Raw genomic sequence first — 18,151 nt, 5'->3', positions numbered from 1 at the left:
AAGATTTAAAATTAGGCCTTTGGTAACAGTGGGCATATCTGACATGGAATAAATATCTCTGCACCTCACCTTTCTATGTGTAAGGTTAGGATAATGACACCTTTATCATTGTGATGATAAATTCGGTATTATATGTGAAACACCCAAATATTGCAGTTGAAAGCATGACAGATAAGCATGTGAGACAAACTAATAATTTTTTATTCAATGCCAGTTTTCAGTGGTATGAATTTAATAAGACCTGGCAGCACATATTGAATAAAGAAGATAAAAAGAAATGTTGAATAGCTCCATGAAGAATAGATACTGTATGTGACCAGATAATTACAGCTGTACTTTAATACTTATGCACACGAGAGATAAATTTATGCAACAGTGACAATCTAACTTCTGACACTCCTTTTTAACACTGACTTTTTAAACGTGACCTTCTTTTAAAATAGACAAAATATGTGTGCATATGTATATGCATTTTATTTCAAAATATTTTAAGACTGCAACACAGAAGCAGAGAACTATTTCTGAAATTTTAAACTCAAATAATAGATAAAAAAAGGGAACACACAAAAAAAAAAAAAAACTCAGAAAGAAGAGAGAAATTGGTGTTACTTTGCTGGGAATCAGGACACCAGAAACTCAGTAATAAAGGAAGTTCCTTGGCATTCACTCTTCGAATTGCAGAAGGTCAGCACAAAGTGTCTTATGACTCTCATGATACTTCTGTCCTTCTGTATGTTAGCTACACTATTTAATCATTTTAAATTAATAGTGTGGACCTTATTCTTTGGACAGAGTGGCTGTTTTCTTATGGTTAACTAGTTGGTTTTGTTCTGGTTGCCGGAAAGTTTCTAATTAGCTGTTCCAGAGATTTATTTATTTATTTATTTATTTATTTATTTATTTTGGTGTTTTTCTTCTCCTCACTTTTAAAACATCTTTGCAGAGACCTGTACACTTGTCAGGTGGCACAGGGTCATTGCTTTAAGGAATTTTTCAGATAAGCTGATACCCATAACATTCATAATGATTTACCTTTAACTTACCATGTTTTCTTTACTCATTAGTAGTTCAGTAGGGGCACCAAGAGACTTTTCACAGCATTCATTATAATATAATGAAAGAGGTCACACTGCATAAAACTGAATTCTGTTTATAAACAGTGGCAAGCCTATGAAATTGTGTTTCTGATAGCTCTAACACCCAGTAAAGTACTTGAAAGAGCACCACACAGACATGATCCAGGTTTACATTTACTGGCTGCTAATGTTCAATGTTCTTAACTACTGACCCATCTGCTTGGGCAAAAAAAGGTTTGCTACAAAGGCACCTGAACATGAAAGTCTGTCTAGCCTGGAGTTATTTAGCTGAAACAGACAACATTTTAGAAAGGCAATCTGAGTGTTGACATCATCAATGGCAAGAGGCAGTAACAGATTTTCTAAATAATCTTCTAAGGAAGACAAGAATTATTTATTTATTCTAATCTGGCCCCCTTACCAATGAAATATGTCAGAACAAGGATGGTGCATAAGCCCTGATAAATATGACTGAGTTGTGCAAAAACAACAGTAATCCCTATAATACACAATCTATTACCACACTTATATCCTATTGTATAATCCCCTGTACACATTAACCTCTAAGCAACATTACATGCAGTAGAAAAGCCCTGAGTATCATGAATATCTCTTTTGCAGAATTCATTCTACCTAATACAATTGTTTTGGTGATACGCAGTGCAATACTATTTGTCTCTATCTTCCACGCATGACTCTACTTCCTCCAGAGCAGATGCCCCAAGAGCAAAGCACTCATTTGTGGTGTGGAATGCCTAGGGACAACGTCCTTATATGGTAACAGATCATTTCCTTCAAGCCTCTGGAAGAGAAACATAGCATTTTGAAAGCCAAATACTTATATCTTAACTTCTTAGAAGTTCTACACAGTACTTTAGCCCCTCAAATAGAAACATTAAGTACTGCCAAAAAGATTCTGGTCTTCTATAATGAAAGAATATCCACTGACTTGTGGTAAGGCATATGCTAGAATACCAGACACTACCAGTGGATCAGGCATCAGCATTACATGCTGCTGACTTTTCTACAAATGCCCTATAGGAAGCTGTTTTTGCATTTTAGAGTTACCAAATAATAGGATGTTGTCAGAGGTTCTATGCTTTGAAGTGGAGAGTGCTTTTTATGCAACGATTTAATGTTGATATTTAACTTTATTTTTGATGTGCGCAGATCAATTACCCTTTGGATTATGTTGTTAAGCATATCCATTTTTTATAGTATTTTTCTAGCCAGAAACCTAGCTCCCTTTAAGACCATATCGTTAACACATCTATGCCTGGATGATGTTAGTCTAGCAGAGCACTCATGCTAGAGTAAAGACGTGTTTTGTGTTTTTCATGGTAGTGGGAAAAAAACAAAAAAAAAGCACTGTAAGGACAAATAGGCAAAATTAAAGTAACGTAAGGTAGTTATAACAGAAGCCTTACTGTCCAGGTGACTTGAACTGTCGTGGGTGTCAGCACAACAGGGTTATGTAGTCGTACAATGACGTCTCCCAGTTCTTTCTGAACTTGCCTGTGATCCACACCTTGTGCTGGTGGGCTGATATCTGCCAGGCCAAGAACACACATGAAAGTGTTATTTTAATGAGAGAACATATAGGGCATTTATTAGAATGACCTAATTAGCTTAATGACCTGACTTAAACACTCTCATATAGTATGTATCTTTAAAACAATACAATTCTAAGGTTTAAATACAGACTCCAAAATGTATCAAGTAAATGCTACATACCAAGTAGCTGCTTAGGTAATCATGGAATAAAAAGATACTTAAATGAGTATTCAGACTTGATGGCAGTTTTCTCAGATTTGCTAAGTGATTAGAGAGATGCGATATTCACTACTTCTAAAATGTTCAGATAACAGTAATGTTGCACAGATGTCTGCAACCAAACTGGTTAGTGTAATTGAAGAATATTAAGAGTTGTTTTTTTTTTTTCCTTAGAGCATACATGACATTAAGTCATTATATGTTTCCAAATTTTCACTAAACGTCCCATCCCTATATACTATGCACACAAGAAAGCAAGCACTAAAAATAGTATTTTCTTCTGCAAAATGAAATTTCCCTTCACAAATAATAGATAATGAAATTTAGTGCAAATATGAGTAAAATGATAAATAAAAAGCCAATCTGATTTTGATCTTATAAAAGGCATTAAAAAAAATCTTTTCAAAATTATGCCAAAGACTCTTTCAAAGTGGGAGGAAAATTACTTCTAGTCAAAACAAGAAGGGATTTGATCATTTAGTACAGGTCCATGGAAAACCATCATGAAAACCATCTCCAAGCACCACATTTGGCTCTAGTGCCTAGTTTTTAAAGACTGCATTTAAGTTAGTGCATTGTGATAATATGAAGGAAGCTGTACTACCTTTCCTAACTAGGAGCAGCAAATATAAAGTATGTGTCAGAAAGGGGAGTAGGAAATGTGCAATGTGAATTTATGCCGCATGTATTTTTCTTGATAGTTCCTAGAAATCACCATTTTCTGTTGTATTGCACCAAAAGGAGAATGTTGAGCTACAGCTATCACTTACAATACAATACAGTAACATGTGCCTTGCCTCTTCCTTAGACAGAAATGAAGGTGCTTTCTAGAAGCTAGTGAAGTTTCAGATACATTTAATGGATCCTTCAAAGACCTTAAAATGATGTTCTTGGTCAACAGTTACAGATGACCTTATTAGCTATGTTAATTTTTATTTGTAGATAGACATGCCTGTTAGATATATGTATACTGATTATTTATGCTTCAAATTATCTGTACTTTTCCAGAAAAGGCAAATTTGAAACACGTGCACAGATCATATTCAAAAAGACCTGATCATGGCTAGGCCTGCTTAGCCATCTATGAATTCTGCTTAGTTTTCTCATGAGATTCATTAGCCAAAACCATTTTGCTTCTTTTTGGATCAACCTCACATACACGTGAAGAAAAAACAAACAAAATAATTCAAAAATTTTCTCAGAGTAATTACTGACTTCTCTATACTTATATGATACAAGTAATTTAAGGTAAGCCTTTTGAAAGTGACTGATTGTCTACTTGTAGTCCACTAGTAAAAATATCCACAAACTCCTATTACTTGTATTTGCTACGCATAATACCAGGAAATCAAATGCTTATATTAAAGCTACCACAGGAACCTGTTGAAAATTAATATTACATAGAATTGCTATATCTGTTTTTTTTCTTCCTCAATGGCCACTGTGAACATGCTTTCTACTGTGTGTCAGCTTCCTCTGTCAGCCTGAATTGAATTCAGGCATAATTAGAAATCACATCAAAACATTATGTTAATTTTCAATTGATTTTATGATTTAATTCTATTAAACTGGAGGTTACCAAAGAAGCTATAAATCCTGTACATGGTTCAGTGTGCTTGACTGCTAAACAGGTTCTGGAAATGGAAGCTGCAACACATGCTGTAGCTAATTAAAAGACATGTTTTTGCTGAAATCAGATTGCTTGTCAGTATGTCAGATAAAAGTCTACACTTGACACTGAAATGCCAAAGTTGTTTGTGTGTGTTTTTTTTTTTTTTTTTTTTAAACTAGGTGATAAGTTATGCAGACTAAAGACTGGTGCAATGAAAAGTGTGAGTCACCTCATCATAACGGGAGAGTAAGAAAGAAGAAAACTTGTGATACTCCATGGATAGTCATTCCATAGAATCCCTTCCAACTCACTCCTTCAGATTCTCAGAAAGCAGCTCTCTTTTCCTTTTACAGCAGTTACTATTATTTAAAGGATGTAACTAATAAGGACAGATTTATTCAGGAACAGACTAGATGAGAGAAGCTGGATGTGTGAGAAATACCACCCTACTTGTTTATCTTTTTCCACCTAGGACCAACAAAGGACACAATTCCAATTACACATGCTGAAGGCTTACACAGGATTCACAGGCTCTCCACACACACTTTTCTAACTTCCATAAACATGGAAAGATCATCTCATTGTAAATTAACTGTGAGAGGAGCTATTACTTTGGACTTGAAAAAATTACAATTTCAAAAAATGATTAATTCCTGTACTCCAACCTGCTTAATGCAGAACTACACTCTTGAATGAAGTATTCAAGCAATATGTTGTCAAAGCCAAAAAAAAAACATGCTGTGAAGAGAAATTTGTTCATGACAGTTACACTTGGTTAGAGCTGGCTGTAATGTGAATAAAATTTACAGTCATCAGACCCTCTGCACACACGCAATGGAGGATCGCAGCTATCAATTATATCATCATCCAACAAATAAGGGATTTCCCTTCAGCCTTCTCTTTTGGTTTATTATTTACAAACCGAAACTTGGTTTATTCAGTGAATTATGAATTTAAAGAATTCAGAAATGTAGATTTATAAACAGAAGATCTATACTTTTCTCTGAATAACTTTAAAGTATTTTTATCATGCAGACCCCTTAATTTACATGAATCAGCTGCACAAATGTTGGACCAGATTAATTGATACACTATGGATATTTTGTGCAATTCTTGTGATTAAAACTAACGTTAAACATGATGTCTGTCTGTCTGTTTAAGCACTTGTTATGATAGTATATCTCTACTTGATGATGGAGAAGAACTAAAGACAGAGGATATAACAGAAGAGAACATGTTATTCATAACACATCAGAAAAGGGAGGGATGGTTAGTTCACTTGGCTTTTAATGGAAACAGTGCATCAAGGAGCACACCAGCCGTCTGTGACCTGCAAACTTGTCCTGGTTTCCGCTGGGACAGAATTAATTTTCTTCCTAATAACTGGCATGGTGCTGTGTTTTGGTTTTAGGATGAGAATAATGCTGATATTGCATTATATATGCTGATATAATGGTGGTTTAGTTGTTGCAGAGCAGTGCTTACACCAATTCAAGGACTTTTCAGCTTCTCTTGCTATCCTGATAGCAAGAAGGCTGGGGCTGCACAAAAAGCTGTGAGGGGACAGAACCAGGACAGCTGACCCAAGCTGGCCAAAGGGACATCCCATACCATATGGCACCATGCTGTACAATAAATAGAATTGGCCAGGTGGGTTGGGAAGGTCACTGCTTGGTGACTGGCTGGGCATCAGTCAGTGGGCAGTAAGCAATTGCATTGTGCATCACTTGTTCTGTGTATTCTTTTATTATTATTATTATTATTATTATTATTATTATTATTATTATTATTATTATTATTATTCCTTCCTTTTCTGTCCTATTACGCACATTTGTCCTATTATGCTATTATGTCTTTATCTCAGCCTATGTTTTTACTTTTTTTTTTTTCCCCACAAAAAATATTCTCTTCCCTATCCCACTCTGGGGTGAGGAGAGTGAATGAAACTATGTGTAGTGATTAGCTGCCTGCCCGGTTAAACCACAACAAAACTAAAAATATACCAAGGCACTGAGGAGTTAACCTATCTCTCCTGAGCTCAAGACTGATACAGAAGTCATTGGACTATATTGGCTAAGCTGGATTCCTGATTCCTTCAGTCAGAATGCTAACACAAAATGTCCAAATCTATTGGTCAACTCTCAGTTCCTTTCTATTTTAACTCAAGCATATAAGCCTTAATAATTGCTATTACCTTGTGTTCGGACAGGATCTGACATTGGGCTGGGATCACTCAGACCTTGTGAATTGATAGCTCTCACCATAAACAGGTAGATTGTATTGGGGCGCAGTCCTCTCACGGTGTAGAGAGTGGTCTTCACATGGTTAGCCACTGTTTGCCAGCTATTGCTCACAGACTGGCTGCAATGAGAAAGCCGTTGAAGATTATAGAGTAATGCAACAGAAAAAAAAAAAAAAAAAAAAAGGAAGTGAAAAAGGACTACTTTTGTAAACCTGTATCAAGTCTACAGAAAAAAGTAGTAAGAGCAAGGTAAAAATAAAAAAGACTTTGTAGTTCCAGTTAACTCATCAAGACAAGTTAAAAAAATAACAGAGCTTTCAAAGATACTTCTTTCAACAGAAGCAAAAGCAAAAGGTTTTCCTATCTGTCTAACAGATGTCTGCAAAAGGAAAGTGTGGAATGCAGTAAATTAGAATGATAAATAGACCACTCGAACATAAACCTTGGAAAAGAAAAACCTATTACAAGAATAAATTTCTATATTGCGAAGTAAAATATGTCAATAGTTGTCATTAGAAGAGAAATATTCTCCTTGAACTAAATTCATATGTAAAGTTAACAAAAAATCTTCTAAAAATATCCTTGTAAATGAAGGAATTTATATGAATACTTTTTCTGTCATTATATTTTCAATTGGACAATATTATAATTAGCTTATAATGCACTGTGTGAAGAGATTTCAAACATAATTGTTAAAACAGCTTTTAATAAAAATGCCTGGCTTCTGTTAACGTTATTTATGGGATGCCATTAAAGCTTATCTAGGGTGAAATATCACAAAAGTTTAAAGACAAAATTTGATTTTATTGTGCTTTCTTATATAGCATTGACAAAAAATCTTTAAGCATATTAAAGGAAAAAGAAAACGGGAAGCTGCTAGTTTCATGTTTCTATTGTTTCATTCATGTAATGTAAAAGTTCTGCACAAGTTCTAAAACAAAATCAGTGATCTGCATGCATCGTAATGATGTTCTTTGCATATTAACATACACAGAAGCATTATCACTGTAACTTTTAAAATAAGCAAGCATATTATTTTGACAAATTCTTGCTTGAATTTTAATTAAAAGATAAATGATACTATTTGTTATTTGCTGAAGATCTTGATTCAGAAAAACATGTAAGAATGTGCCCATTAACATGCAGAAGAGTATATTGTTATTGTTATGCATATGAGAGGTACAGCCAATGCTTAAACAAACTAGCTGAATTGGAGCCTGGAAGTTCTTTCCTACCACACATTAAGTGCTGCTGTGTGGAACAGAGCAGCTGGATCCTCTTCAACCTTAGGCTGCAGGATGAAATCATAAATTATCAACACCAGCCTTTTCAGTTAATAGTTTTGTTCCATCTAAAACAGTTAAGCATAGAAATTTAAAGTGCTTTAACTATTTAATATGTCCTGCTTTAACAAGAACAAGAATTCAAGTACACAGAGCGATTTAAAGATTGTCCACTTATTTTCAGTTTATTTGCACTCTGACGGTTGAGGCAATGCTACTGGCCCAAATGGCTTCAACTGCAGCATTCCCATGGTGGACTCTCACTTGAAAGGGAATTAAGGGAACAGTAAAAAAATAAAGAGTGGACATTGTCTCATTATATGTCTGTTGACCTTAGGAAAAAGATAGATGGTTCTCTACTTAATCACTTTAAATAAATGTGATAACTTAAAACAAACAAACAAACAAATGAAAATGCCTTATAGAATAAGAATCAATGCCTTCCACAGGAGTTAAGTCTTTTAATAAACTTTTAATAATACATGTAGAGTCCAAAAGAACACCACAGTACCAGCAGAACAGCTGGTACTAGGATTTAAGCAAAATTATAAAGGAAAGAGACTAAAAGTAGAATAATTCACATACCTAAAAGCCTCAATGATATATGCACTAGCTGGTAGGCTTCCAGGGGTCCCTGGTTGCCAGGACAGGGTGACACTGTTCTTAGTGACATCAGTGACTTGAGGTTTGGATGGTGGCCCAGGGAGGTCGTTTATGTCGTAATTTTTACTGACTGTTGCTCCACCTGACTCTGTAAGGGGCAAATGCAAAACATTTACTTTTTATCCTCTACTGTATAAATCTGACCAAAGTAGAAGGTTAGAAAGAAAAAACATGCCAAATACTTGCAAAATCAGCATAAACAATATTCTTAATTTGCAAAGAACTAAGTCAATAATTGCATTATCAGATATACATGTATTTAAGGATGAAGAACTGTCATACTTCTGGTACTCACTAAAGGACAGAAAAGCCACAAAACTCAAAAGTTTATATATATATATACATAAATTGATATATATATAACTAGATATATATAGAGAGAGAGAATAAAAAAAATAATAATAAAAAAACATATTTGCTAAAATTTACATAAAATACCAAAACGTCCTCTACTAGAAAGACTGTGAATGTTCCTATGTCCAGATCAATTCTGGTGCTCACAGGGTGCACTCTGTGTAGGCATTAGTCTTCTTGCTCAAGCCAATCACAGGGTGAATCTAGAGTTTACTAATGCACCTGTTTGGAAGAACTATAACATACCACTGTCACTGGAGACAAATTATTGCAATGTCAATGGGTGTTCAGAGATAATCACAATGAAATCTAAGGCACGTGAAGAAAGCCAGCCTTCCTACTTAAAACCTTTTCTATCTCAAACCCAGAATTTCTAGAATTGAGTATTTGACTCAGATTGCTCTGACATAGTCTATGTTTTCATTTTGTGACATCTGAAAAATGGCCCCTGGACATGTCTTACCTGTCACCTCCAGCACAGCGCTCCATGATGTCTCCCCACTTGAACTTGTAGCAACGCAAGTGTAAGTTCCAGTATCAGACAGCTAGACATAAAGAACATTTAAGGGCAGTTTTAGTTTTTCGGAATCAGATGACAGAGTTTACTCAAGTTTTATTTTTCTAAGTGCTTCTTGGTAAGAATGACTTAGCCTATATTTTACAACAGGCTAGAGGACATTTTCAAATAATTATTTAATGGTGGCTTAATTTTAGAGAACTAAAGTTTGGCAGCAAAAGACTCTGGATTTGTACAAAATTATTGTGATTCCTTTGTCAGTTCATATATTCCAAATTCAATTTGGGAACAGCTTTTAAATTATATTGTCAATATTGATCTCGTTGTTCTATTGAAAAATTTGCCAAGTATTTTGCTATTCCTTACCAAGATTTAAAATACAGATTTCTGTGACAGGAATTAGAGAAAACAACAGAGATGGATGGAAGACCACAACTTTACAAAGCACAGAATATACAGAAGAGCTGTCCTACCACTATGTATAAAAGTGTGGTAATGTCAAGATAAAAGCAGAAGAGGGAGAATGCTGACTCTAGTGATAATGGAGAAGAATTATATTCACCACCAGATGACTTGACGGAAGTAGGACAGCATCCAAGAAGCTTTATTGGACTTTAAGGAATTGTAATGGGTGGTCTGCTAAATGCAGATTGGAACTATGACAAATGTGCTTATACCCAACCCTTCAAAAAGAATGTAAAGGTAAATAAGAGTGATGCTCTTCAGATTACTTGTTGATATGTAATTTAATTGATCTTTAACTTTTTCATGTTAGAATTCTGTTGGTGATTTCTTCTGACAGACTGGATTTGCAGTGTACCATTCTTAGGGGCAGGAAGCAACTGGGTAATGCCAATTTAATTATCTAAATGAGCATAACTTGTATTGTAGGGGACGCTTTTACCATGAAAAATAAGGAATAATTTAACCCCTCTGACAATGGCTCATGGACCCCAAATATACAGGCATTGCTAACAAAATGAGAAAGACTCTTGAAAAGAGAGCTTTTCCAAAGGAGAGAGTCTTACAGCATTCTGAAGTATTGTATTTTATCTTGCTCCTTCCAAGCTTTTATTAAATCTATAATTTTTCATTATGTGATGATGGAGAATATTTCTCAGTGCTGTGGTTCTTAACTTCATTTGTGTACCACTGTGACAGATGGCGTATGGCAAACCCAATGAAGTATGTGGTATACACAACAGAGTAACTTGCAGAAGGCAAACTTGACATATAAGCAAGCCGGAGATATGCTGCCTCTGCAAGTTATGGTAAATTATCTAACTTCCAGACTGTGGATGGATTAGACACAGACATAGTGTATTGATAATTCAATTATTTATACTTTTTATGTTATGAGGGAGAAAAAAAAAAACAACAACAGGGAAGGTCAATGGAAAATCATTGCTATTCTGTATAATAAGCAGTTTTCTTATGCAGATGGCTACATCTGGCATGGTACACTTCTACAAAGCAGAAGGAAGATGCTCCACTGTTGACCTGTCTAAAAGGGTACTACTGAGTGTGTGACATATTGTGTGTTTTCAGTTGTCTTCCAGGGCAACCTGGAAGACTAGCTCATCAGAAAAATCTCTATGTTCATATTTATGTCTGTGGCCCATGGGTCACTGTGGTTGCTGCAGACTCGTGATTTACACATAGAAAGAGAGATTAATTACAAAGCAGAAGAGGATGGTCTCAAAGGCTTAAATGGTAGTGGCTCATCTTTACCTATGTCTTGATATCTTTTATGATTGCAATAATGATTATTAATTGTAAGGGGAGAAGAAGGCTGAGGACTAGGACATGGAGGTGATAGTCATTTGTTTTGCATACATATATAAGTATACTTGGGCATATTTCGTGGGATTTTTAATTAATTAATTTATTTATTTATTATTATTTTGCTTAGGAAGTGTTGTCAGTTCCTGCTGGGAAGTGACTCTGAGAGTGAAGTTAAACACAATTAATACATTAAAATTTCAACCTACAAGAGAAAATCTTTTTTTTTTTTTTTTAAGGTGATGTGTGGTTTTTGCTGGTAAGTCTGACTTGAGCAGTAAACATTACTGCAATTAAGGGGTTTGTAAGAAATGTCCTTCCGAGCCTTTAAGGAAAACCAGTTACTAGTGAATTAGCCACTTAAGGATCAATAAAAGCATAATGTCTTTCAAAACCACACTCTCTACTAATATTATTTTCCACTCCCCTTGTAAGCATTTTTTTTTTTGTTTCATTTACAGACCTTGTGCATCTACCAGCAAGATGAATGCGCTGGCACAATTCAGAGCCTATTTCGATGTTTGCATAGCTGCATGCAGACAAGTATCCCAGGAGCTTCTGCCTCATGGATGTTCCACAGCAGCCCATCATTGATGCCTCAAATTTTGTTTGAAATCACTAAGCTTCCACCTTTAATTGCTGCTTTCTAATACTACTGGGGAATCTTGAGTATTCAAGTGCACTCCTTAATCCAGTCATACAGGAAAAATGCATTAACCTTCATGGCCTAAACCTGCCTTCAGCCCAGGGAGGAAGGATAAATTGTTTACTCAAGGAAAGGTAGCATAAATTTTTTAATAAATTCCATTTTGTTCCAAGGAAATTAGCAATCCATCTACAATCACTGATGAGATGGTACCACAAAACAAAACTGCTGTTTATATCTTCCCCTAATAGCTATGTTTCTTGACATTTATTTATTTATTTATTTATTTATTTTTTTGATGAAAAAGCTTTGCGCAGGAATTACTGCTGATTAAATTAAAGGACTGCTGAAATCGTCTGTAAATTCTTAACAAATAATTACGTTTACCTTAGTATTTTTCTATACACATACTTGTTCAAATACAAAAAAAACAAATATGCATTTTTATCTAAAGTTAAAAAACAAATCAAAAAAAAAAAACACATGCAAAGATTAGTGATAGAGCACTTACCATCTAAGTCTGGCATTATACAATCTGGAATATTGCAAAATTTCTTTGTACCTTTAAGATACTGTATTATATCTTATGTGTCAGAATGCAAATATTATGATAGGCATTTCATTTTGAACAGAAATCCCTCTGAATATAAGTGCATGTATGTTACAGTATAAGTTGTCTGCTCTTATCCGCAGCTTTACGAAACATCTGCAGCAAGCGTAACATTGGAATAAATCAGCCCAGCTCAAGACTGCCAAGACTCACTGATGGAAAAAAAGCATGGCCAAACCCCTGATGAAATCCAGAATCCCTTGCTAGTACAAAAACTCCTTAGAAAATAATGACCAGGTGTTGAAAATGAACTGCTCTAAGTTTTAACACAGTCAACAGACCAATGGCTTCACCTTAAAACTGACTGAAAAGATAAACAGGACTATTACATGTCTATCCACCTGCAACTCATGTTTTCTTGCAACTTACATACGATTTTTAACATCACTTACATTTTTAAGTGATTTTTAATAGTGGTATCAGATGTTAGTTTGGTCCCTCTTTTTTCCCTTCACTAGCATAATGTCAAAGAATGAATAGGATTTGGACCTGATGATAGTTTCACAGTAGATGAGACAACAACATTCATTTTGAACACAGCAGACAGCAAGATAGCAGAGCTGCTTGAGGCTCACACTACCAGCTCCATATTATTTGCAGTAGTTGCTTTGTTATTGCCACTCACCCGCAGAGTTTTAATCTGAAGTGTCCCCTGATCCTGTATGGACGTTCGAGGGTCTCTGCCCAGGAAGGTGAAGCCTTCTTTTAACCAGCTGATAACGGGAAGCGGGTCGCCAGTAGCCTTGCACTTCAGCAGAGCTGTCCCATCCACTGCCAGCGTCTGATTGACAGGCCCCTGGAGGATGATGGGTGGAGGTCTATCTGTCAAGACTAAACAGCAACGCATGTATTAGCATTCATGGCTTTGACAATAGGGCACTGCAGTCAGTCCATTGCTTGACACTACCAATTTTAACAGATTGGGTTATGTTAGCCTCAAAATGGCTACAAACATTAGTTTTGCAGATACAGATACACCTTACTGATTGACTGGTATATTTCAAAAGCATCTTTGTAAGACTTATTTTGCCACTGTGAGAGAACACCTATATATATAAACTTCTGTAAGCAAAGATCATCACATTCATTTGATGGAGAGGAGATGTAAATTAAGACCTTGATTCAGAAAGGAAAAGAGTTATATTTCTTATTTCTTCCAATTTAGGACTTAATGTTAGCACTTCAGCATTTAAATGTTTTAAAAAAAACATGTGTTTAAATGTCACATCAAAATCTGCTTAATTGTTTACCTGATTTAAGGCATAAAAGAGAAAATCTGTTAAAGTTCAAAGTGAAGCACCATAGCCATTCTAGCATGGGCACAAACCGTATTCCCCATTCTTGTTCAACTTGAGAGCATTCCTCAGCAAAAATATCAAACAAGATTAGAAATACTCAGTGCAATCTAAAAACTGCCTAGTGGAGAAAAGTTCAAACAAGCTATTTAACAACTTATTTATCAAATCATCTCATACATTGTAAAGCAATGAACTTTGCTACTTTTTCCCTAATAACTTACATTTGCATGCTTGAAATGCTTCATAAAGGATTCTGTAACCAGTGAGCGAGTGCATGGCTGCATGTAAGCCTCATTCCATGACCAGTGGGATATCTTGAAGATGAGGTATAATGCTCATGCTCATTTTTCTTGAAAGAACGATTTTTCATAAATAATTCTGCTTTTGAACCTATTCTCAGAGCCATCTGTTAGGCAGCAAAATATAACTCTTTGTTCCTAAATAAAGTGTTTATATAAAATGAACGTGGAATATTTGAATTAAAAAAGGCTATACCTCCTTCATAAAATCAGTATAACAGAATCAAGAATTCATTTTTATGTATTTGCCTGCAACACTGCTGTTGTTTTTAATCTTTGAACAACCTAACAATTCTACATATGACATTAAATATTGTAATAGACAGGATTAGCTTCTTAGACAGTGTAAAAATTAGATGGCTTCCACTGATGTTGACTGAGTTTTAATCTTTTATTCCAGCTGAGAATCTGGGTCATTATATTTCATACACAATACCTGACTCTGACAATGAGATGAAAATAACCTATTCTGAAGCAGTAAGTTTCTGTTGTATTTGAGCTCTTTAAGATGCAAGCCTCTGGAACCTTCCACAGTTCCAAAGCATATTCATTATGCTATTTAATAAACAAAAAACATTAGTGATATGTTGGTGGTTCACTTTATACTTAAATTTAAAAAATAAAAATTAAAAAAAATATATTTTTTTCCTTTCTGAAATTGTTGGGAAAAAAAAAAAAAAAAAGCTAACTACCTTAATTTTGTTAACAAAATATACAAAGGATAGAATCATTAGTACTAGTAACACCTTGGAGGGTGAGTTTACCACATTTATTGAAACTGAAACTGAAAATAGAACACCAATACAGATTTTTTTATTAATGAAAGAACTTGAAATCTATTTTAGAAATTCTAAGATACCACCAGCTAAATTCAGAGATAGGAAGATAGGACAAGAAATACTATATTAAAAAAATAAATAAATCATATTTTCACCTTGATGTAAGATTTTTGATCTCATTAAGGTTCCTTATGACTACATAGTTCAGCCACCTGGTGAAACAAAAATTGATCTCAGCTTATGCTGAGACTCATTTTGCAGCTACGCTAGTAGTATATTTAAATGAAAATTCAGTTGTGTGCGTTTTCATTTAGATTCAGAGAAAAGCAACTCCCAGTTTTCAAGCTACCAAAAAAAAAAATGGGGGGGGGGGGGAAGAACTATTTTGCTAACTATTCCATTGTAGTTATTTCCTGCAGCTAATTGCCTGTCATATGTATAGCAATGTAGGTATTTTCAAAACCTACTGCATTACAGATATTGTTCTTTGGCATGTAATTAGATTCTTTTTACAGCCCAAATGAGGAGCTCATAATCCTTTAAATAGCTTTGATCAATAATGTAATTGAAAGTCTCCTGGCCAGAAGGAATCTTCATTTTCAAGGCTGTTATGGGTGAAAGACCACTACAGGTTTCCATGACACTAAGGCTAAAGGTTAAATGAACACTTAGGGTTTCCACTGATCTGTGAACGACTATATTGTCTTCACAACTCTGACTTGTAAATCTTCTCTCAAATGTGTGTATATGTGCTTGTATCCCTACTACATAGGTCTCATCTATAGTAAGGATACAAAACTCAGTTAGAGGTTTAAAAATATAGTATAAGCATTCTGAGGAATAATGCAATAACATAAAAATGCCCACAGAAAGATAGAGGTGTTTGTTAGTTTCTTTTATGCCACTTCTTTTTTTTTTTTTTTTTGTTCTCTCCTAGCATTAAATTTCTACATATATTCCACAGAATATTTCATATGACTAAAGTATGAAAATACTGATGCAATTTGGATGAACTAAAATCATATATAAATTTGGGTGGAATTTTGTCAAATTACGACAGGAAATTAAAAAAATAGAATGACAAAATGAATTCTTAACTTTACTTTGGCACTTCCAAAATCAACATTTTGAGAACCCTTCCTGGCAAATTAACAAGGAAAATGAGACACAACTCACAAAATTCTTATGATGAACACTAGTATGATAGGGTAGTGTACTCTCCTGGAAGGTGGAAAAGCAGAGGTCATTCCTTCCTCTGTCTTTTTTGCAGAAGAGCTTCATAGTTGTTCTGAATCTCTCCTGTTTCAAACTGTCGCGCTTGCTATAAAATATTTTATATGTATTTAGATCTGGGTTAAGAATGAAGGTGGCAAGATTTGCAGATAGCTGAACTGTGACTGTTATTAAATCACTCATTCCTGCTTTCTTCCAAGGGGATTTGAGAGACATACTCCAGAATATTCAACACACCTATAGTGTTGAGAACTTATCCAAAATATTCTGTGTATGATGGATAAATCTATGGAGTAAATTTTAAAATGTAAATTACTCTTATCTTGTATACAGACATGGTTAGATGGAAGCATTTGTTTTATTTGCATGATCTGTCACTTTAAGACTCTGAGCTGCATATTCACTTCTGGAGTTTGAAAAGACTGCTAAGATTGTCTCAATTTTGTAAATGATTTTGCTTTTCCAGATGTGCATTAGACAGTGGATTATATGATAGCCTTTCAAGAAAACACAAGATTTGAATTTCAAATACACCGAGGGCTCTTAGCACCGTCCATAATCAGCAAAATTATCACTCAACTCAGCACATTTCATCACAGCTAGTAATCTCTTCTCATGTGAACACTTGAGTTAAAAATATTTCCAGTAAAGACGTGTAAGTGCAAAACTGTAACAACTGAAACACTGCTATATATGGTATAATTAAGCACTTGTTTTTCTGCACATGACATATGTTTTCATTCTGTATTGGAACTTCAATTGGATCTAAATTACCCTGGATCAAACAAAAATGTGTTGAAAATGAAAAAGATGGTTCGCCACTATTATTAAATCATTAACCAAACAGAAAAATTCAGGGCTGTGAAGTAAAACTGAAATCACCAGCCAAAAACTGGGACACTAATGCTTAAGTATATAGCTAGAATGCACAGCATTTATCTTTTATCAAATTTTTAAAACCATGAAATTAGATTTCCCTACTGATAAAAATCATTAGCGTCCATAACTTCTGCTCAGCATCAACTAAAACAGATTAGTTAGACACTGATGGTTAACTTCCTAGCTGAAAGCAATTAAAAAATGTCTGTGATCTAATGGGACATTTATTTATACAATTTCAGTCCCACAGCATTGTTTTGGCACTTTTCTCCTGACCTCACCTGCCCTTTGACTTGAGGATGAAATGGTATTTCTATAAAGCAACCTTCTATTATTTCATAATGATCATGCTGGCAGTAGGTTCTGGAAAGTGTTTGAAGAACACAGGCCTTGCATTCCTTCAGCAGCAGAGCCACCAGCTCATGCTTTTCCTCAGCAATGTGGAATGCACACCACCTTTAATCAAGACTGATTGTCGTTGAGTTTGCATTTTAGCAGGGACATCTTTATGAGCTTTCTGTTGACTTGTTAAATAAACTAGTGAAAATTCCAGTGCAGTCAATCAGGATTGTTCCTCCCCCTAAGAAACAGATAAAGATGGACCATGGGACTTGTCTGTCAAGAGGAAGAATTTCTCATCACTGATATCCTTGAACCTGATTTTATCCTCTCGGCCCCTGTTGCAGTAAAAAGTACAGCATCAGCAGGTGCAACCATTAACAGCTCAATGCCCTCTTAGCCATTGTTTGTGTATTCTATTTATTCCAATCACAGTTGTGGCACTGAATCTGGCTGCGCTACGAACAGATATTAAAAAATACTGCCTTTCCATTAATTGTAAACGACCTTTTAATCTACATTTAAATTTGAACTGAATGAAAATGCATCATTTTGTCATATACCATGACAGAAAAGACTTAAAGAGACTGCAGAGCGAAGGTTAGCCTTTAGTCTCCAGAAACTGCTTTACCAAAAAGCAATATGCTTGTAAAGATGCAAGGATAAGGCAGAAATTATCTCCCCTTGTCATAAAAATATAGACAGCTTTTGGAAAACAAAGAAAAGGCATCAAATTAATGCTCAAACCTCTGTAACGTGCCTGAAC

At 34.9% G+C, this 18,151-nt stretch overlaps 1 protein-coding gene across 1 annotated transcript in view; it reads right to left on the bottom strand.

Moving 5' to 3' along the window:
- The window catches only part of ROBO2 (roundabout guidance receptor 2), a 465,479-nt gene that overhangs the window by 81,104 nt on the left and 366,224 nt on the right, over positions 1–18,151 (bottom strand). Inside the window, exons 9-13 of the mRNA XM_082784840.1 lie at positions 13,184–13,389; positions 9,467–9,548; positions 8,572–8,737; positions 6,656–6,822; positions 2,504–2,625 (exon numbers count right to left, since the gene is read on the bottom strand). Coding sequence (XP_082640966.1) covers positions 2,504–2,625; positions 6,656–6,822; positions 8,572–8,737; positions 9,467–9,548; positions 13,184–13,389 — 743 coding nt within the window. The remainder of the gene's footprint in view (positions 1–2,503; positions 2,626–6,655; positions 6,823–8,571; positions 8,738–9,466; positions 9,549–13,183; positions 13,390–18,151) is intronic.

The sequence above is a fragment of the Aythya marila genome (genome assembly GCF_965140915.1).
Source record: "Aythya marila genome assembly, chromosome: 1".
Classification (NCBI taxonomy): domain Eukaryota; kingdom Metazoa; phylum Chordata; class Aves; order Anseriformes; family Anatidae; genus Aythya; species Aythya marila.
Note: the sequence above shows the minus strand (reverse complement) of the source record. Positions and strands in the feature narration are given on the sequence as shown.